At 46.5% G+C, this 23015-nt stretch overlaps 1 protein-coding gene across 4 annotated transcripts in view; it reads left to right on the forward strand.

Annotated features, from left to right (window-relative positions):
- OGFOD1 (2-oxoglutarate and iron dependent oxygenase domain containing 1) overlaps nt 1-23015 on the forward strand; it is a 205061-nt gene that overhangs the window by 20148 nt on the left and 161898 nt on the right. For all 4 annotated transcript variants that reach the window (XM_029608711.1, XM_029608708.1, XM_029608712.1 and 1 more), the window contains 2 exons: nt 19309-19454; nt 20022-20068. In XM_029608711.1, coding sequence (XP_029464571.1) covers nt 19309-19454; nt 20022-20068 — 193 coding nt within the window. The remainder of the gene's footprint in view (nt 1-19308; nt 19455-20021; nt 20069-23015) is intronic.

Raw genomic sequence — 23015 nt, forward strand, 5'->3', positions numbered from 1 at the left:
AAATGAGTGGGGAAATCCCACGGTAGTTGAAAATGAAGGCTCCTGATGCCATATTCCAGCTCTAGTTTCAATTGAGCTGGAAGGAGAAAGGAGCAGGAGGAAACTGCTGGATCCAAAAGAAAAAAAAAAGAGAGACGATCTTAAAAATAAAAACTTCTTCCTTTTCTTAAGAGTGGAATTTCTATATTGAGACAATCAGTTGCAAAAAATTGACAGATGACAAGGATGATCAACATAGGAAGGCAATGTTGCAAGGGGAGATCCAGAGAAAAGTCTTACCTGTTGTGGCAGTGATGGGACAATTGAAGGAGAAGGAAAAGAACCAAGATAAGAGACCTCAGGCACCAACATAATTCTGAAGGCATTTTAAGAGTCTGTTCCACTTGAGTATACAGAAAACTCCCTCAGACCACTTTAAGGGACCGGGCACAGCAGCCTTGCTCAGTCCTCTTTAAGGTTGACCTGCAGGGAATCCTGGGTGAAGGGAGGAGCACTTCACCAGAGTATAACACTTCAGGGCCTAGAAGGTTAGACAGTCAGAGAAAGAGCCCCACTGTACGAGAAGATCTGCTATGTTTGAGTTTGAGAGTGACATTGTTGAAACCTGCTAGCTTTATGTTTGGAACTTGACTGGGGTAAAGGTGAACTGCAGTCAAGTGAGTTATTTTTTATTTGTACTTTCCTTTGTTAATTTCGAGATACCTGAAGCCAAGGTGAGCTGCCTAAGTTCTTTTGTTTTGCTGTGCACTGCAGTTTTGCGTGTTTTCACTATAAATAAACCGCACTTAAGGAACAGCCAGAGTCCGCTTCCATTTTTCCTCTGGCTGTCCCCAAGCCCCTACTACTCGAGTTACCACAGGTGTTAAAATCAATTCTTCTGTCAAGGGAGATGAAAGAGGTTCTGTATTAGGAGTCACTACCCAGGAAGAGGATCTTGATATCATTGTGGTTAATATTATAAAATCCTCAGCACAGCATGTGATGGTGATGAAAAAAGCAAATAAGTTTTAGATATTATTCAGATAGGAATGGAGAATAAAGCTGAGAATGTCATAATGCCTCTGAATAGATGAATGGAGCAACCCAAGGACCTTGAACATTGTATTCAGTCCTGGTCACAGTATCTCAAAATAGATCTAATGGAACTAGAAAAAGTACAGAGAAGGAAAAAGCAAGTTTGCTTACCGTAAACGATGTTTCCGTAGATAGCAGGATGAATTAGCCATGCTGTCATGGGATCTGTCAATCAGGCCCGGGAGGCGGAGCTTGTCAAAGCAGAGAACAGAGCTTTGCTCTCTGCGGCTGCGCGTATGTTCCCGCGCAGGAAAGTAACGGACTCTCCTCAGTCTGTAATTAAGCTGTAGTGTAGTCGAAGACTAGGTGACTGCCAGGGAGGAGGGTGGGTCAGCATGGCTAATTCATCCTGCTATCTACGGAAACATCGTTTACGGTAAGCAAACTTGCTTTTTCCCGTCGATAGCAGGGCTGAATTAGCCATGCTGTCATGGGAGTCCAAAGCTCCCGATCACGTCATATATGACATATGTGGTTGGACGTGATCATTGACAGTGTGGCAGTCACTGTGGACAGGAGGATAGAGAGTGCAGTATTGCTTGCCCTATCTTCGCATCCGTGGTTGCTTGCTGGTCAAGGCAGTAATGAGATGTGAAGGTATGCAGTGAGGACCATGTAGCTGCCTTACAAATGTCAATGGGTTGCACATTCTTCAGGTGTGCTAAGGATGTTGCTACTGCTCTGACTTGGTGAGCTTTAGGAATAGATTGTAAATGTAAATTCTGCTTGTCATAGCAGAATTTGATGCATTGCGCTATCCAACTGGAGATGGTGCGTTTGGCTACTGGCTGTCCAGGAGCCTTCGGGTCGTAGGAAACAAAGAGTTGAGAAACACGGGAGTCCGAGTTCGTCCTTTCTTTGTAGTGTGTTAAAGCTCTTTTACAATCCAGTGTGTGCAGTAGCTTTTCCCTTTCGTTTGCATGAGGTTTAGGGAAAAATATTGGTAATTCCATTGACTGATTGAGATGGAATGGGGTAACTACCTTTGGTAGGAAGGATGGGTGAGTTCGTAGAACTACCTTTTGTTGATGAAATTGCAAGTATGGAGGATAGTGGACCAAAGCTTGTAACTCACTAACTCTTCGTGCTGATGTTACTGCAACCAGGAATACTACCTTCCAAGTGAGGTATTTCATGTGTACTGAGTCCATAGGTTCAAATGGAGAAAGCATGAGCTGTTCCAGAACTATGTTGAGGTTCCATGGAACTGGAGGTTTGGATACCGGAGGACGAATGTGTGTTAAACCCTTTATGAAACGAGTCAGTAATGGGTGATTGGATATAGGAATGTCATTGATTGGTCTATGATAGGCGCCTATGGCGCTGAGATGAACTCTGATGGATGATGTTGCTAGTCCAACTATATATAGAGAATGAAGATAATCAATGAGCAATTCCGGGGAGCAGTCCAATGGCGGTACACCTTTGGAAGTGCACCAGGTAGAGTAGCGTTTCCATTTATAGCTATAATTTTTCCTGGTCGAGAATTTTCTTGATTGTAACAAGATGAATTGTGCTGAAGTGGAAACTCCTTGTTCTGTCAGGAGGAGCCTTTCAATCTCCAAGCTGTTAAGTGTAGAGATGAGTGTAGCGGGTGTAGAAGTATTCCTTGATCTTGGCTGAGAAGATCTTGACGATTCGGTAATAGAATTGGATCCTTGATGGATAGTCGAAGTAGGAAACTGTACCATGGTTGCCTCGGCCATGCCGGGGCTATGAGTATCAGTTGAGCTTTGTCCGCTATGCACTTCTGAATTGTTCTTGTTATGAGAGGTATGGGAGGAAAGGCATACAGAAGGCCTGTCGTCCACGGAATGAGGAAGGCATCTTGAGCAATCCTGAATTGGCTTGGCCTTATCGAGCAGAATTGGGCAACTTGAGAATTGATCTCTGTTGCAAAGAGATCTATGGAAGGTGTCCCCCACTGTAGAAATATGTCCTGGACTACTTCTGAGTTGAGTGTCCATTCTTGGGGATGAAAGATGCGGCTTAGCCTGTCCGCTCTTGTGTTTGCAACTCCTGGTAGGTAAGTTGCTTGTAGGTGTATGCAATTTTTGTGAGCATGTTCGAAGATTGTCAGGGTCTCTTTGCAGAGGGGCCATGAACCGGACCCTCCTTGTTTGTTGATGTAAAACATCGCTACTTGGTTGTCTGTGTAGATCATGACCCTGCGTCCCTTCAGGTGGTCTTGGAAGACTCGCAATGCATTGCGAATCGCTCTGAGTTCCAGTAGATTTATTTGAAGATTCTGTTCTGAGATCGTCCATAACCCTTGGGTTTCGTAAGTCTCGAGGTGTGCACCCCATCCCTTGCGAGATGCATCTGTGGTTAGGACTGCATTGTGAGGAGGGGGGCTGAACAGTGCTCCCTTGGACATGGTGGAGTCTAGGAGCCACCATGCTATATCTTTTTTCATTTCTGCAGTCAGCAATACTTTTTGCGTCAATGGTTGTGAATGCTGTTTCCACTGTCGTTTCAGACCCCATTGTAGGCGTCTCATGTGTAGCCTGGTGTTGGGCACCATGAAATTCGCCGCTGCCATGTGGCCCAAAATTACCAGGACTTGTCTTGCTGACGGCCTCTGAGTATGTTTCAAGTTGTGCAGAAGTTGACGGAAATGTGATATTCTGTCGTCTGGGAGGTATGCCCTGTTGCACGTAGTGTCCAGGCATGCGCCTATGAACTGTAACTGCTGTGTTGGTTGTAGATGTGATTTCTGAAAATTTATCACCAACCCTAGCTGTTGTAAGCAAAGTATCACACGATTGAGGTGATCCTGTAAGATATTCGGAGTTGAGGCTATTATTAGCCAATCGTCCAGGTATGGAAAGATGGTTATACCTTGTTTCCTGAGATGAGCCACCACCACTATCATGCATTTGGTGAAAACTCTGGGTGCAGCCGATAGTCCAAAGGGAAGAACTTTGTACTGGTAGTGTTGATGTCTGTAGCGAAAGCACAGGTAACGCCACGAGGATGGATGGATTGGAATGTGCGTGTAAGCATCCTTCAGATCGATGGAGCACATCCAATCGTTGGTTTGAATAAGAGGAAGAATTGACTTCAACGATACCATTTTGAATTTCTCCTTGGTGAGAAATTTGTTCAACTCCCTTAGGTCTAGTATGGGGCGAAGGCCTCCAGACTTCTTGGGTATGAGGAAGTACGGGGAATAAAATGCTGCTAGTTTGGGGTGTGGGTGGATTTGTCGAATTGCTTGTTGTTTGCGAAGTAAAGCAATTTCCTCCCCCAGTTGTGGATGGGAATTGTAAATCTTGAGTGTGGAAAGATGAGGCAAGATGGGTTTTGTTACAAATTGGAGTTGGTAGCCTTGACGTACTATTTCCAGAACCCATTGATCTGATGTTATTATTTCCCAGGCTTTCAGGCAAGCACAAATTCTGCCTGGAGGAGCTTGATGTTGTGGTGGTGGCTGAATCACTAAAAAGATGAGGTTGGCTTTACAGCAGTAGTCGGCTGTTGTGCCTGTTGCCTTTGGTTACGTGGTTTACCTCTTCGTTGATTTGAGGTATTATTTTGTGGAGCAGGACGTTGGTAGGCAGGGTATGGCTGCGTACGAAAAGATTGATAAGATCTATAGGGCCTTCTGCCATATGATTGTCTACGGGTAGACCCCACATAACGACGGGTAGTCGAGTAAATGGGATTTGATGTTAGAGATTGTACTGCTAGAGCTTCCTCTTTTAATTTACTTACTGCGTCCTGGAACTTTTCTCCGAACAAGTTATCTCCCGTGCATGGGAGGTTCGTTAGTTTCACATGCAAGTCATCTCTTATGGAACTTGAACGTAACCATGCTAGTCTGCGAGCTGCAATAGCTGCTGCAGATGCTCTGGATGACGTTTCATGTGCTTCATAGATTGATCTCAACAGATGTCGAGAACATTCTTCCATATCATGAAGAGGTTGAGGTATTTGTTCCGCTACTGAGGAATGTATACCTTTCATAGCTTGCATACACTCATACAGATATTGCACCATATAGAACTGATGTTGCATAATTCTTGCCGTTAACATTGAATTATGGTATATTTTCCTACCAAATTCATCCAAATATTTGTTGTCTTTCCCTGGGGGGAAAGTAGTGTGCAATTTTGTTTTCTTGAACCTTTGCAACGCCGACTCTACTACGACTGATGCGTGAGGCAATTGTGGTAGAGTGTATAGTGATGCTTTCTTCATACGAAATTTCATGTCTGTTTTCTTAGAAACAGCTGCAGTTGTATAAGGCGTTTCCCAGGACTTTTGTAATACAGAATGTAGAATTTCTTGAGGTGGAAGAGATGTTGGTTCCACCTGAGTATCAAATATCTTTAGAAGTCCGAGAGTTTCTGCTCTAGGGTCTGCTTCTTTTTGTACCTCCAGGTGTAGAATTGTACCCATTTTTTCTATGAATTTTGGGTATGTAAGGTCTTCAGGAGGCGAATATGGCTCCTGTATTTGGTCCTGTGTGTCTGACAGACATCCCACCGATGATGATGGGGATGTTTGTATTGAAGGAGAATCAAAATATGTATCCTGTAGATGAGTAGGTGAAGTTGGTTGGTTTGTTCTGGGAGATGTTGGTGGTTCCGCCGACTGCTCTTCATTAGACTGTGCTTTATGTTTTATAGCATTATCCTCAGAGGTATTAGATATTTTAAAAGATGATTGAAGCATCTCGTAGAATCCTTCTAGAGACTGCGACAATTGAAAAAATGCTTCTCTTGTATGAGAGGGCATTATCATACGATTGTCTTGTTGTTTTGGAATAATTGTTGGAGGTGACGTTGTAGGAACCTCTCTATCTCTCCGTGTCTTTTCGTCTGGAGCATTTTTGAGAACTTCTGAATCTGAAGAAGTGTTAGAGGAGAGAATTTGTACCGGTTTTCTTAATGAGCCGGTAGTAGACGGAACTTTATGAGATGATTTTGAAGTCGAAGAACTCATGTCCCATGTCGCACTCCTCTTTTTTAATCTTTTAGAATGGGAGTGATGTGAGTACTTATGATAGTCCTCAGATGCAGACTCCGTATCTGTGACTTCCGTCTCGGAAGAAGAGGTGTGTGAAGGGTATCGTTTTCGCTTCAACTTCCTCTTTAATTTTTGAGGCGAGTAATTGTGGTCTCTACGCCCAGATCTTGATGTATGCGCTGAATTAGATTTATGCGCGGATATGTGTTTACGCGCAGATGTAGAGGTATGCGCAGGTATGCGCGTATGCGCGACTGTAGACTCATGCGCACTTGCATGTCTGTGCGCGGAAGTAGAATTGTGCGCGGTTGTAGTTTTATGCGCATGTTTCTTTGATTCCAAGCGCACAGGGTTTTTCGGCGCCGTGCGCATAAGTTTCTTTATAGTCGGCGCCATGCGCTCAAATGTTTTCGGCGCCGTGCGTACAGGATTTTCCGGCGTCATGCGCGTAAGTGTTTCCGGCGCCATGCGCTCAAATGTCTTCGGCGCCGTGCGTACAGGTGTTTCTGGCGCCGTACGCATAATTAGTCGGCGCGGTAGTTTTTTCTGCGCCGTGCGCGCCAGAATCGCTGAGTTGTGCACAGACTCTGACTTTGGCGCCGGTATATGCACATTTGGCGCCATAGGCGCAGAAGTCTTCGGCGTGGAGGAATCCTCCTCCGATGAGGTACGTTGCGGCTCTACAGGCACTGGGGATTTAGTAGGACCCACTGGCCTTTGATTTTTTGCTTTCCTCTTACCTCCTATAGTGGAGGACTTAGGTTTAAACGGCAAAGATTTCTTCTTTGACGGAGCCGATGAAGTGAACGGGCCAGGCGAAGAATGAGCCTCTGACGGATCGCGGGAGGCAAAAAGTTCCTGAAGCCTATAGGCCCTCTGTTTTAATGCTCGTGGTGACATTTTTGAACAAAACTCACATTTTTCTGTATGGTGATGCGGCCCGAGACATTGATAACAGCGATCATGTCCATCCGTTATCCGTTTTCCACAGCCACAGGGTTTAAACCCGGGTTTAGACATTTTATTTCTGTTTTGTAAAAACTGAGGAGAATAACAGCTCCGCGTGCGTTCCCGCTCGCGGAAAAAACAGACTGAGGAGAGTCCGTTACTTTCCTGCGCGGGAACATACGCGCAGCCGCAGAGAGCAAAGCTCTGTTCTCTGCTTTGACAAGCTCCGCCTCCCGGGCCTGATTGACAGATCCCATGACAGCATGGCTAATTCAGCCCTGCTATCGACGGGAAATAGAAATGATAAAGGTGATAGAACAACTCTCTTAAGAGAGGCTAAACTGGTTACAGCTTTTTAGCGTGAATAAGAGACAACTGTGATGGGATATGATAGAGGTGTTTAAAATAATGAGTTGGAACAGATAAATAGGAAATGGCTATTTAATCTTTTAGATAGTACAAAGGACTAAGGGACATTCCATGAATCTAACAGGTAGCAGATATAAAACAAATTGGAGAATATATTGAACCCTCAATCTCTTTTCTTTTCTGCAGAGTGGTAACACAGTTCTTTGATCTCTCTCTCACAGCTACTGCAGTGAAGGTTTTGGAGCCGCTGAAGCAGTTTTTCTAGCAGGGCTCTGGAAATATTTGTTTTTTCCTTATATACCTTTCAGTAGTTTATCTTTTTTGTTATTTCTTCCTTTGTCAAGGTTTTTTTTGTGCTTGTCGCATGGTGGGCCTAGCGCCCAATGCAGCCTGGCAGAGGTTTCTTCTTTCCCTAATAAATAATACTTCACCCGCAGCTTGTTCGTGTTTTCCTCTCCTTCAGTGCCTTTCCTCTCCTTTGTGCCTTTCTCTGTGCCTCGTGGGACCTGCAGTCCGTGTGTGAGCCAGCTAGACATCTAGCCTTGGGACTTGCTTGCATACTCATCCAGGCAGAAGTCCCATGACCACGAGAATCGACGGAGGGTCAGACAGCGAAGGAATCCAGAACCAGAATGTTCATGTGAGGAAGAGAGCTCATCCTCCGAATGCTCCGGAGAACTAGTCTCTAAGGGCCCAAGTTAATCTTCACTTATGATGCTCTGGATGTTGTAGTGTTCGACTGTTCAGCCACAAGCAACTTGCTCTGTCGCCAATGAAATGCTGAGGAAAGGAGGGCTGGCACCCCATCTCCTATCTCTCCATAAGTCTGCAACTGTGTCCACTCTCATATGGGAGAGTAGGGGGTTCCAAGAGCTGGGCTTTGTTGCCTGAACCCTTATAGTGCCACAGTGTTGATCACAGGTATGGGACAGGGTCTGTTTGCATATATACTGTCAACCTGGTTAAAGTTTATATCTTCATCCCCCTCAGGATACAGGACATATGGCTATTGCTTCCGGAAGGCAACCTTAGTAGATGCCCTCTCTGCATCTTAATTTCTGCTCAGGGAAGGGTTTATTTTCACTCTCCCTTCTCTGGGTGGCTTTGCCTCTGAATAGCTGCTTTCTTCCTCAAATGTTTTTGTTATTATGTGTGTTTTAGTGGATCCTTGGGTGCTGTGGAGATGACCATGCCCACGGGGAGGAGCCCCGTGAGGAGCCACAGCACTGGGCTAGACTCATACACAAAACACCGGAATTGAACTCTTTTTTTTTATTATACAGCTTGAAGTAGCCACCAGGTGGCAGTGGTGAGTTGTAGTCCCAGGGACCTCGGCAGAGGGAGCACTTCTTTCCAAGATAACGTCAGGAGGTTCCGCAGCAAGGAGTTACTGTGGATGAGACAGATGAGAGATTAGAGTACTCACTCGGTGTTAGCTGTTATGGATGCAATTTCACCAGATAGTTGTCGATGGTACAGGCACTGAGGCAGGAAGAGCAGGCCCTCGCGGAGTGAGTACCTGTTCCCTGAATGGCACCTGAAATAGAACAGAGGGCCCCCGAGGAGCGGGTACCCAAGTTAGTAGTAAAACCTCGAAGGGCAGAAGGAAAGCTTCCTGCAGGCAGCAGAGTAGCGCAGACAGAAACAGTTCGAGTCTATTCGAGCCTTTGCCAACTAAAAGAGCTAGCAATCTCGAGAAGGAGATATACCCGGATTGGCGTGACGTCAGATGAGGGAATGCCCTTGAGGTTCACGCCACTGGGCGTACTTAGACGTGGGTTGCGCGTGCGCACCCTAGCAGGTACCTGGGAGGAGCAATGGCGTACGGCTGCACCATAGCCGTTCCGGGGGCGCCAGAGAAGTCGGCTTGACGACACTGCGGTAGCCATCTTTCCCAGGTAAGCGGAAGGAGCCGAGATAGGGGTGCAACAAGCGGGGCGAAGCCATCGAAGACCAGACGCAACAGTTCTTTGTATCCCATTTGATCTGAGAGCCTGTCAGGGAGGAGTTTCACTCCACCACTTTGCACTGCAATGCAGCCGAGATACCTCCTGGCATGTGGGGGGCTTTTCTGAACTCTGGCTTCTCGTGGTATTGGAATTGGATTCCCTCTAATGGAATCTGCACACCAGCAGTGGATAAGGATTTCTCCCTGCATCTTTTCTGATATCTGCTGGGCAAAATGGACATATGTTTGCCTTGCGACAGCTCTTGCCAATCAATGTTGTGCTTGGGTGGTACTCTAACCGTTAAGGGCTTAGTTCCATCTTCTCTGCATCCCATTTGGCATGTATACATTCAGGTGTGAGGCCCATACTTTCCTAGAACCTGAGTTATACAGAGGTTCTCTGGAAACTTATCCATGGCTGTATGCTTCATGGGGTGAGGGATTCTCGCAAAAGAGGCCCCACACCCCAATTGCAGTCGCTTAGGGGTTGTCATCGTCTCTTTCAGGTGTAACTGATAGTATGGGCATTTGTTGGCTGACAAGGTGGTCCTTGTCCATGTAGATGTTTTTTTCCACCTCATGTACCTATGAGGTTCTGTTGAAGCCCTAGGCTGGGTGAGTGAGCAATTTGCTGGTCAGGCTGAACCTAATCTGGGAGCCTCTGGGTTCTCAGGTTGGAGACAAAGTCTTGTTTGCTACAGTGTCTAGCCCTTGCAGCATTCCTGTTTCCATCTTTTGGTGGAGAGGCTTCTGGACTTCCTCAGGATGTTCTCACCATTGACTGGAGTCTAGGGATAGTACTGAGTGTTATTTGACTCTCTGTTTACATTGCTGCTTATCTGCTGAGAGGACGTTGGACCTATGGGACTGAGTCAAACTCTGTTGAAGCACCCTGACTGTGGACATTCAACAGATGGTTGGGGTATTGCCCAACGTATGTCTCTACAGCTTAGATGCTGTTTCTTTGTCCTTGCATCCCTAAGGTCTGCCTCCTTGTAGTCTTAGCTTCTTCCAACTTCCAGTTGGCATGTCGAGGGAGAATTCGTGGTGCAAAAGGGAATAGTCTTAATGTATGGCTTCAAGAAAAAGTGCACAATCCTTTCCCTGCTTTTGGCCAGAATCTTGGTTGAAATGCCTTTTGGCTTTTCGTGCTTCGATTGGTTGGCTAATATGCTTCCCTTTCACCTGAGCTTATCCTGCTGCTTAGATTGGTTGTGCTCTAGTCAAAGCTCATCACTGTGCTCGGGGTCTTGACATGGTGCTTCCACTGAATGGCTACCTCTTTCATGCCTCGGTACTCTTATTTCCATTCCATCTGACTTAGGTCAGGTCTTTCGTTTTAGTCATTTGGCAGGTGGGGTCTGCTACAGATCCTGATGGTTTTTCCACTTTTAGAAACAAGTACTTGGGTTTTATTCCCATTTTTCCTTTTGGCCAGATACTGGGTGTAGCTACATGTAAGCAATCCATTCTTGCTCTTCAAATGCTAGTAAACCACAGTTTTCTTTCTGGAGGGCTCTCTAGTCCCAGATTGTCTATTTGTCTGTCTTTCAAACACTGGAAAAAACTGTGCAGTCTTAGTCCAAGAGTTCTCTTGATTAGTGATTTGTACCCTTTCCTGTCCCCAGGAGGACATAAACCTAGTGGGGCATGTCAGGGTTTGCTGTGCGGGAGTGGATTGCATTGGTTTTTGTGCAGCAAAGTGAGCTTCTCATCATAAGTTCACATCACGCCCCTACCTTAGGCAGGGGCCATTGCTGTGCAACGGGCTTTTTGTAATTCAGTCTTTCCTACGGGTATCTTTGAGGTGTAGAACCCAACTCCTTCCCTCTTGTAGCCTATTTTTGGGTCCAGATGCCTGAAAAAAAAAAACAACCCCAAAGAAAAGAGGGAATAGAGTGGTTTCTTCTGCCAACCACTCAGGTGATGCCTTTCGCACTTTGGGGTTTTCACCCTTTTTCTTCTTTTTGGGCAGCCTGTATCTTGGGATATCATCCATGTGTGAGAATTGACATCCTGTTTGTCCTTGGATAAAATGAGGCTACTTATAGATATTCTCCAATTGATATCAGAATGTCAGTCCTCAGGGTTTTCTCCCTCCTCTCCTGGGAGTTGTGTTCTTTATGTCTTAGCTTTGTCATAGACTGTGGGGTCCTTCCTGGGAGGCAGGGAGGAGACTACATCTGCACATGCTCAGTCGAACATGCTGAAAGCTTTAGCATCTTTAAAATCAAAATTCCATGCTGGACTCCATCTCATGATGTCACCCATGTGTGCGGACTGTCATCATGCTGTCTATCGGAAAGCACCTGTTACAAGGAACTTAATTTTTCACTCAATCCTACCTAATAAACGAAGCTTGACCGACGTGCCGCAAATGCGCAGTAGAGAGCAGCTCTACCGCGCATGCGAGCACATCGGTCACAGTGTGCCTCTTGAAAATAAAAATGGCACTGTAGGAGCGGCGGCGGCCCGAAGACCCGGAGCGGCAGCGGCGGCCCGAAGAGCGGCGGCGGCACCGGCCCGAAGACCCGGGCAGGAGCGGCGGCCGCGGTGGCCCGAAGGCCCGGAGCGGCGGCGGCATGCGAGGGAGGGACAGACGGACGGAAGGAAGTCTGTCCCTCCCTCGCGCGCATGCCGCCGCTGCTCCGCGTCTTCGGGCCGCCGCCGCTCTGGGTCTTCGGCGGAGATCGACTGAGGGGAGGGGGGAGTGACTCAGGGGAGGGGGGAGTGACTCAGGGGAGGGGGGGGAGTGACTCAGGGGAGGGGGGAGAGGGGAGTGACTGAGGGGAGGGAGGAGTGACTGAGAGGAGGGGGAGGGAGGAGTGACTGAGGGGAGGGGGGAGGGAGGAGTGACTGAGGGGAGGGGGGAGTGACTGGGGGAGGGGGAGATAGGAGTGACTGAGGGGAGGAGGGGGGAGTGACTGAGGGGAGGAGGGGGGAGTGACTGAGGGGAGGAGGGGGGAGTGACTGAGGGGAGTGACTGAGGGAGGGAGGAGGGGGGAGTGACTGAGGGGAGTGACTGGGGGGGGGGGGATAGGAGTGACTGAGGGAGGGAGGAGGGGGGAGTGACTGAGGGGAGGAGGGAGGGAGAGAGAGGAGTGACTGAGGGGAGAGAGTGGGGGAGGTGGGAGGGAGAATGAGGGGGAAGGAAATGATCCAAAAAAAATGTTAATGTAGCCCGTTTTAACGGGCTTAACGGCTTGTATACTATTAAGCTATGGAATTTGTTGCCAGAGGATGTTGTCAAGGCATCTAGCATAACTGACTTTTAAAAGGTTTGGACAAGTTCTTGGGGAAAAAAAAGTCCATTAACAGTTATTAGCCAGGTAGACTTAGTGTTTCCCGTTGATAGCAGGGCTGAATTAGCCATGCTGTCATGGGAACTGTCCTTCAGGACCCGGGAGGTGGAGCTTTCCAAGCAGAGGTTAGAGTTTTGGCCTCTGCAGCTGCACGTGTATTCCTGCGCAGGAAAAACAGAATCTCCTGTCTGTTTTTTCTGTGCACGGGATCGCACGCGGAGCTTATTTCTCCTCAGCGATTTTTTACCTTTTGACGAGAAAATGTCTAAAACACAAAGCAGGCCGTCGGGGTTTAAACCCTGTTCCTGTGGGAAGATCATGTCCATTACTGATGGACATGATCAGTGCTACCGCTGCCTCGGACCCGACCATAATCAAGGCGAATGTGAGCATTGTGGCCATATGTCACCGAGGGCCCAGAGGCAGCGAGCCCACAAAATAAAGGATCTTCAGAGCAGCGTTGGAGGCTCCGATGCCCCTCCATCAGAAGCGCACTCTTTTCCGGGGCCATCAAAACATCAAGCCCCATCAGTAAAAAGGGCCTCATCGTTGGATCCTAAAATCTCCAGGCCTGGAGATAAGATGGGACCTGTAAGTAAAAGAAAGAACGGAGACCCTTATGGGTCCCAACAGGCCCAGCAGAAAATGTCCACAAAGGGCCGAGAATCGCACCTAGCACATGCAACTCCCAGCGGAGACTAGGGACCTGGTCCGCGAACGCCCTCGACTCCGCTTTTGATGCAGGAATCGAAAACTCCAACACCAAAGCCGGCGCATACAGCACCAAAACCAGTGCATCGGGAATCGAAGACTGCTCTGGGCGCTGGAACCGGCGCACCCGAAGCCGAAGCATCAGGCGCTGAAGCCAACTCACCTGGTGCCGAAGCATGCACACTCGGCACCGAAGCCGACGCACCCGACGCAGAAACAGAGGCATTTGTCTCACAGTAAGTCTTATTCGACGCATTCCACCTCAGTTGAGACGACAGCGGCACACACTCATACTTCCCTATCACCAGCATCATAAGACACGGATAGGTCACGGAAACGTCGACGACTATCACGAGAGGCTGGGACCAGGCATCTGAAAAAGCATACTGCGAGTTCGGATGAACACCACCACCGATATGTCCACCATAGAAACCATAGGCATTGACATGAGGACAGGACGAGATGTAAGACTAGCCCACATCTCTCAGAATCCAGTTCTTCACACCATAAACGAGCATCAAGGGCTACTTCTGCCTCTGAGGCAGACTGGGTGCGTGTACCTTCTTCCTCTGCCTCCTCTTCTTCACACGGCCTTTCTGTGGGCTCAGCACGATCACATTCACGAACCTTGGATGATAATCTCTCTCAACCATCACCTAAAAAGAAGAGAGACAACAAACATTCCCAACCCACAGGAACAAAATCTTCACACCCGGACTCGGACATACTGGGCTCAGTAGTACCTCTGTCACAAACTACTCGTCCACAAATGCCTCCACAAACACAGCAAGCATTCTCCCATTTGTCTGAGGCATTGTCCTGATTCTTTGAGTGTCTTCAATCCACATTAAAATTACCTCATGTGTCCTCCTCCAGTTCTCCTGAACTACCTCAAGTCTCCAGAGAACCGTCAGTAGAGCCCTCGCAGGCACCACAACCACTCCTGCTTACATCACCGGCTCACAGGTCTCTATCGCCCCGAGACTTAGATTCCCTTAATCTTCTCAAGTTTCTCCACCGGGTACCCGTCAGACCCGCCAGAACAACCACAAGAACCATATTCACCACCTGAAGATTTGTCCTATTCGAAGTTTCTAGACAAGATGGGAGCTGTATTGCACTTAGACATCCAAAAACTCCCTGATCCAAGAGCTGAAACACTGGGGCTCTTAAAAATTTTTGATGTTCCAGGGGAACCATCCTCTCTTCCTCTGCAGGAAGTGTTGGACAGGGTGCTTGAGAAACCTTGGGAAACTCCATACTCGCTTCCCGCCTTTTCGAGGAAAACTGATTTGAAATTCCGTATGCGTAAATTGTCTCGCCACACTTTACCGCAGTTACCACATGTGTCCATAGTGGTTGAGTCCGCTATGCAGCATTCCAAGAAATCTAAACTGCATGCCTCTAACCCACCTGGACAGAATAACCGTTGTTTGGACGAATTCGCAAGACAAATGTATCAAAACTCCATGTTAGCCGCTCGCATACAGCATCACCAGTTCTACATGGTACAATACATGTATGAATGCATTCAGGCAACAAAAGGGATGCTCATCTCCACCGCGCAGCCGATTCCATCTCCTCTCCAAGATATGGAAGAGTGTTCCCGACATCTGCTGTGAGCGGTGTACGAGGGGTTTGAAACCTCATCTAGAGCTTCAGCTGCAGCCATGGCTTCGAGATAGTACTATCAGGGAAGACCTCCATGACAAACTGGCCAATTTACCATGCACGGGGGACAATTTGTTCGGAGACCGCTTCCAGGATACGGTTACAAAACTAAAAGATCAAGCTATAGCCGTACAATCCTTAACTACTCCGTCCAACTATTCGTCCTCTCGGCGCTACTTCGGGGCTTCTCGTCGGCAACAGTTTTCATGCCGTCCTTATAGGTCTTATCAACAGTATAGACCAGTGGTCCCCAAACCTGTCCTGGAGGGCCACCAGCCAGTCGGGCTTTTGGGATATCCTCAATGAATATGCATGAGAGAAAATTTGCATGTTATGGAGGCAGTGCATGCAAATTTTATCTCATGCATATTCATTGAGGATATCCCAAAAACCCGACTGGCTGGTGGCCCTCCAGGACAGGTTTGGGGACCCCTGGTATAGACTCTCGTCATATCAACCATGCCAACGGCCTCAACAGCACCAACCACAAACTAGGAGGGGCAAGCAAAGGACCCAACGACAGCAGGGCCAATAGCCTGTAGTCGCCACAAAGTCAGCACAGTCTTTTTAAAGATACAGCTGCTACCACTACATCAAACACCCCCGGGAAGGATCACATCTCACCTCCCAGCTTGGGAAGCTATAACATCCGATCGCTGGGTTCTCGACTGTGTAAAACAGGGCTATAAGCATCGGTTCACAACCAAACCCTTCCTTCCCCACCTCGCTGTTCAGTCAACAAGGATATCACATCCCCAACTAGGAGAGGAAGTCTCATCACTCCAACAACAATGGGCAATCCGAATTGTTCCACCGTAAGCCCAAGAAACAGGCTTCTACTCACCATATTTCCTCATTCCCAAGAAATCTGGTGGTCTTCGTCCAATTCTGGATCTCCGAGACTTGAACAAATGTCTGGTCAGGGAGAAATTCAAAATGGTGTCCCTCAAATCAATTCTACCTTTCCTACATCCCAACGATTGGATGTGCTCAATAAACCTGAAGGATGCCTATAAACACATTCCAATCCATCCATCCTTGTGGCGCTACCTGTGCTTCCGATACAAGCATCAGCATTATCAATACAAAGTGTTCCCATTTGGCCTATCGGCAGCACCCAGAGTTTTCACCAAATTTATGGTGGTGGTGGTGGCTCACCTACGACAACGAGGTATGACAATCTTTCCATATCTCGACGATTGGCTTCTAGAAGCCTGACTCCGGACAAGCTAATTGAGCATCTTCGATAAGTGATCGATTGTTTGAGCAGGTTGGGGCTTGTGATCAACTATCAAAAATCGACCTTGCGCCTGACTCAAATTCTACAGTTCATTGGAGCTCGATTGGATACAAGCAACAGGGCGTTCCTGCCGGAAGACAGGAAACAGAAGCTGCGTTCATTCCTACACTCTCTAAAAATGACACACAAGCCTACAGCATGGCATATCTTGGGTCACATGGCAGCAGCCATTTTCACGGTGCCCAACACCAGACTACATGTGCGTCGTCTACAGTGGGGCTTGAAACGTCAATGGAAGCAACACTCGCAACCGTTGACAAAACGCCTGCTGCTCACTTCTGAAATGACGAAGGATATAAACTGGTGGCTCATAGAGTCCACACTATCCAAAGGAGCATTGTTCAGTCTTCCCCCACACAATGCAGTGCTTACCACCGATACTTCTCGCAAGGGTTGGGGAGTGCATCTGGACCTTTTCAAAACGCAAGGACGGTGGTCGACACCGAAACAAAGCTTGCAGATAAACTTACTGGAACTCAGAGCAATTTGAAACGCCTTGCAAGCATTTCGATATCACCTGCAGGGCCACAGAGTCATGGTCTACACGGACAACCAAGTAGCAATGTTTTACATAAACAAGCAAGGAGGGTCCGGTTCATGGTCCCTATGCAGGGAAGCCCTGCTAATCTTTGAGCAAGCACAGCAAAATTTGATACATTTACAGGCAACTTACCTTCTGGGAGTTGCCAACACCAGAGCGGACAGACTGAGCAGAATATTCCATCCTCACGAATGGTCACTCAATCAGCAAGTGGCTCAAGGAATATTCATACAGTGGGGAGTTCTGACGTTGGACCTCTTTGCTACAGAGATGAACGCACAAGTTCCTCGTTTCTGCTCAGTATGGCTCAGTCAGAGCAGAGTTGCACAGGATGCCTTTCTCATTCCTTGGACGGAAAGCCTAATGTATGCCTTTCCACCCATACCGCTCATTACAAGGACAATTCAAAAATGCATAACTGATGCGGCTCAACTAATACTGATAGCCCCCGCTTGGACCAGGCAACCGTGGTACAGCTACCTCTTACACCTCTCCATTGAGGACCCGATTCGACTACCAGACCCAACCAGATCTTCTAATCCAAGGAAAGGGAACGCTTCTCCACCCGCTCCACTCGTCCCTTCGTTTAACAGCTTGGAGATGACCGGTTCCTCCTAATGGAACAAGGCATTTCCACTGCAGCCCAAGATGTCCTTTTGGAATCTAGAAAGCAATCAACTAGACGAAGCTACAGTTTCAAATGGAAACGTTACTCCACCTGGTGCATATCCAAGGGAATTCCACCATTGGACTGTTCACCGGAATTGCTCATAGATTACCTTCAACATTATATAAGTCTGGTTTGGCAACATCCTCAATAAGAGTTCACCTTAGTGCCATAGCAGCATATCATAGGCCACATAACGGTCATTCCATCTCTAACCACCCTTTGCTTTCTCGTTTCCTCAAAGGTTTATCACACCTTCGTCCACCAGCCTTTAAACCACCGGTTCCATGGAACCTGAACATTGTCTTGGAGCAACTTGTGCTATCCCCATTCGAACCAATGGACTCAGCCCACATAAAATATCTCACGTGGAAAGTAGTCTTCCTATTGGCAGTAACATCCACTCGAAGGGTCAGCGAACTACAAGCCTTAGTTCACTATGCTCCATACCTACAATTTTATCGCCAGAAGGCAGTTCTCAGAACTCATCCAGCCTTTTTCCCGAAAGTAGTGTCACAGTTCCACTTGAACCAATCCATAAAATTACCAACATTCTTCCTTAAACCGCATCTCAACGATAGAAAGCGTTTGCTGCACACACTGGACTGTAAACGAGAGTTAGCGTACTACAAGGAACGAACGCATTCTGACTCCCGTACCTCTCAATTATTTGTCTCCTTCAACCCCAATGCACTGGGACTACCAGTAGCCAAATGAACAATCTCAAGCTGGATTGCGCAGTGTATACAATTCTGCTATGATAAGCAAAAGTTATATCTCCCGTCCTTTCCAAATGCTCATCAAGTCAGAGCAGTAGCTGCAATCAATAGCATACCTCAGAAATGTACCCCCGTGGACATTTGCAAGGCAGCCATGTGGTCATCTCTTCACACCTTCACGTCCCACTATTGCCTGGACCAGCAGGCAACAGATGATACCAAACTAGGACGGGCAGTCCTGCAGTCTTTGTCTAAGTAACAATGTCGACTATCACAATGAATGGATCACGTGAAGACATTAAACATTTATAAGAATGCGTGATCGGGAGCTTGGGACTCCCGTGACAGCATGGCTAATTCAGCCCTGCTATCAACGGGGAAAAAGCAAGTTTGCTTACCGTAAACAGTGTTTCCGTAGATAGCAGGATCAATTAGCCATGCTGACCCTCCCTCCTCCCTGGATAGTCGACCCTTCTATTCTGCTACGCATAAGCTTAATTACAGACTGAGGAGATTCTGTTTTTCCTGAGCGGGAACACAGTGCAGCTGCAGAGGCCAAAACTCTAACCTCTGCTTAGAAAGCTCCGTGTCCTGGGTCCTGAAGGACAGTTCCCATGACAGCATGGCTAATTCATCCTGCTAACTACGGAAACACTGTTTACGGTAAGCAAACTTGCCTAAATCCTCAACTTATCCCTGGGAGTGGGCAACAAGAAATGGATCTGCCGTGTACTTCCTAGAGATCCAGAATGGGCACGGTCTGAGACGGGTTGCTAGGCTTGATGGGGGCCTTGGTCTGACTTGGCTTGCTCATGTTCTTATGTAGTCTCCCATCCCACATTCATTTGAGAATATTCTCAGCTCTGTGGCTGGTACACTGTGGGTTAGGAATGGATAGAAATGGAAAGTTGTGGGGGAGAGGGGGGCATGGAAAATACTTTCATAAAGACACAACATAAGATTTCATTCTTCTCAATGCTCAGGCACATAATCATTAAGTAAAATGGTTTGAAGTTAAGGAGTCTGCTGTGTCCAGTTATCCAAAATGCTGAAATATTGCTATTTTTCTTCCTTCTCTATAAAGAGAGTATCGTGATGGACCCACATCCTTTTCATCACTGTGTGATACCAAACTTCATTCAGAGTCAAACCTTCCTAGAAGGACTGCAGAATGAGCTGTTGAATCTCAACTTCCGGGAGAAATCAAATGACTTGTACAAGTTTAAACAGGTGTGTATTTATGACAGGTAACAGACTAAATACTTATCTTTAATAATATAGGAAAATCATCACTGTGCTGTAAAATATTCATCAATCTAAACTTTAGCAAGCTTTTTTTTTTTTTTTTATTCACTGGGAAAGCTAGACTGAAGAAAACGTCTTTTTCAGCTTTTTTTCTGGAGGCACAGGAAGAGATAAAGTGACTTACTCAAGTCACAAAAAAGATAGTGACAGGATGGCGTCTTGAACTCATGTCCTAAAATTTATTCTGCACCTTCTGGCATTAAATCCTTGCTGCCAAACCTTTGACTACATCTCAAGCTTTCTTAGATGACTTCTCATCCTCTCTACTTCAGGGGTGTCCACTCTGTTGCAGATCTTATTGTTATTTGCAAAAAAGACAAACTTTTCCTTCTAACTCCTACAATAGCAATTGTCAGCCAGTGTATCAGGGTACACTAGAGAGTGCAGAGTAGGGACATACTGAGAGAAGCATTTTTTAAAGCAAATATTTGCCAATGGATAGAGTTTGTATGAAGTGGAAGTGAAAAAACTTGTCTTGTTTTGTTTCTAAAGTCAGATGACCTGAAGAAGAGAAACGAACCTCATATCTCTGCTTTAAGGTACAGTGCTTCAGTTGACCCTTGAAGATGAAATGTATGCTGGTTTTTAATCTTTCCTAGCAAGCCCTTATACTATATGTATATTTATTTATTTGCCATAATTTCTATTCCACTAATTTATAAATTTTATCAGATTACATAAATACACCCATAATAAACACAACTGTATAGTACAGCTGTGTATAGTGCTCAACATGCAGTACCTTAAGTGGCATGCAAAACAGCATAAACTGTTATTGTTATGTTTTGATGCTGTTTGGGATGGGTGACCTTTTATATCCAGTAGCCAAAACTATGTTGACGGTCTTCATTTATTTATTTATCAGATGTTAAAATGGACTGGGCTTGAGGAGTCTATTTTTAGATTTAAACCTAAATCTAAAAATAAACACCTGTACAGGAAGGCTGGGGTTTTTTTGTTTTGTTTTTAGATATGTCTCTGAAATTAGTAAGATGTTAACAAATGCAGTTCTGGGTAACTAACCTAGGATACTTTTTTAAAGTACAGTTTTTATATCAGATATTAGGAACTAGAACCCTGTGGTAGCCTTTCCATGGTTCTCATCAACAAGCAAGCATGAATTTTCCATAACATATGGGTGACATTATCTGATGGTGCTAACACAGACTCAGCTCTTAAAGCTCAGTAAAAACTTTACTGAGCATACACGGGAATTCCCCTGTGCATGTTGCCTCATAAGGCCCTCAATCTTTCTACATCCAAGCTATTGTACAGATGTTTTCCATTCTTTTACATTTTTTTAACTTTTGGCTTTGTACTTTACTTGCCCCATTGTTTGTTTTTATATTTTCTTGCCATTGCCTTGGAGGTCCCTCAAACAGAAGTTTTCAGTTCTTAAAAAAATAGTAGTAGGTTCGATGAGCATGGAGAAGTCCAAGGTCAAGAAGCTCATTGGTTTCAAGGCCTGTACCTATGGGCATTGGATGTCAATTACTGCTATGCAGTCGTCTGCTGTCTCTGCGTGGGCCCAGACTATAACTCCTTCAATTGCTATGGCTATGGTCAGGTGTCCCCTAGGGTATAGCAGCACCATGCCTGTCTCTACGAAGGCCACTGGCAGTTAAGAGCCCTAATCCACAATGTGGGGTTGAATAGCAGAGCTGTCATTGGGTTCTTTATGGAAGGAGTCAAGGCAAGATTCCTCTCCATTTAGATCCTGTATACAAGGGAAAGCTCCTCCTCTTCCGCCACCCCCACCCTACTCCTATGATATCTATGATATCATATGATATGATACCTATTCCCAAATCTGCCTCAGGTCAGGGGTTGAATGTGGCAGAGAAGGCGGTCAAGAAGAGCACCAAAACACTATGAGAGACACTCTTTGGGGCAGTCCTTTTGGAGCTGAAGAGAAAGTTGGTGCTGTTCCCATAGGGCTTTACAGGAGCATACCAATCCTTGATGCCGAGGCAGGAGACAACTTTATTCATGCAAGTCCCTTTATCCTTTATGGTGTAGAAGATTCCTAGGGAACTCGGCATGGAGTTTACATAGTCATCCCACACCATTGCCTCAGGTACAACCTCAGATTGTAAACCCTCTGGGGAAATAACCATAGTACCTGAATGTAATCTGCTTTGAAATGACTGAAAGGCGGATTATAAATACAGTAAATAAAAATATAAATCCTTCTCGGCGCAGCATGCCAGGGTACAATTGGTTGTGTCAGAGCAGAGCACTTTGGCGCATTTTCCCAGGAGTCCTGTTGCTCAGGTAAGGCTGCAGGGGATGTTTAGCCGGCTCTGTCCATGGACCAGAGCACTGTTCAAAGGAAAGTATTGACGCAACCAATATGGAGACTTCAAAGCCAACCATTGCAGCAGCAGACTTGGCTGCTATTGTGTAGAGTTCTTCCACAGCTAAATAGACTGCCCTTAGTGGCGATGAACTGATCAGGGTTTCTGAAGACCATGTCTCTCCTACAGTTCATGAGTGGAGAATCCCCCTGCCCATGGGGGTCCAGCTATTAGAGTTAATGAATTTTTTTGACAACTTAAGCATTGGACAGAATAGAGGGAAATTGAAATCTCTTTTGTCATGTGACCACCCCAAGACATACACATAAACAGCAGACATTAGTATTTCTCTGGATCTGCAGAAATGTCCCCATGGAAATTGCACTGAACATGTTGAATCTAATTCTAGCAAGCAATCATGAACACCATTTTGCTATAGCTATGCACCCCTTGCCATCAAAATTCTTAGTAAGAACATAAGAATATGCCATACTGGGTCAGACCAAGGGTCCATCAAGCCCAGCATCCTGTCTCCAACAGTGGCCAATCCAGGCCATAAGAACCTGGCAAGTACCCAAAAACTAAGTCTATCCCATGTTACTGTTGCTAGTACAGTATTTTTCGGACTATAAGTCGCACCGGATTATAAGGCGCATTACCAGGCTGGCTGGTTCTCTCATTCCCCCCCCCCCCCCCCCCCCCCCCCCCCACAGCACACATGATAGCTGCAGCAGCCGCCTCCTCTAGTTTCTTTCAGTTACGGTAAAAAAAAAAAAAAAACAGAAAAACAACTGTTCATTCCTCCACCGCCACAAATCCATCAAATCCTTCATCTTCAGTGTCTGAGTTAAACAGTTGGGCGATTTCTATATCAAGCATGCTCGGGTCCCCCTCATCATTATCCGAGTCGGTCTCGTTGCTGCTGCTTAGCTCTTCAGTGATGATTCCAGCCTTCATGAAAGCTCGGATGACACTGGAGACTGATACCTTCTTCCAGCCATCCACGATCCACTGGCACATAATGGCATAACTCGCCCGGCGTTGCCTCCCTGTGTTGGTGAATGTGTGGTCACCTTCTGTCATCCAACGCTCCCACGCTGCTCTCAATTTAACTTTAAATGACCTGTTGATGCCGATATCTAGCGGCTGGAGCTCTTTGGTTAATCCACCCGGAATTACGGCAAGCTCT

The sequence above is a fragment of the Rhinatrema bivittatum genome, chromosome 7 (assembly GCF_901001135.1).
Source record: "Rhinatrema bivittatum chromosome 7, aRhiBiv1.1, whole genome shotgun sequence".
Classification (NCBI taxonomy): Eukaryota; Metazoa; Chordata; class Amphibia; order Gymnophiona; family Rhinatrematidae; genus Rhinatrema; species Rhinatrema bivittatum.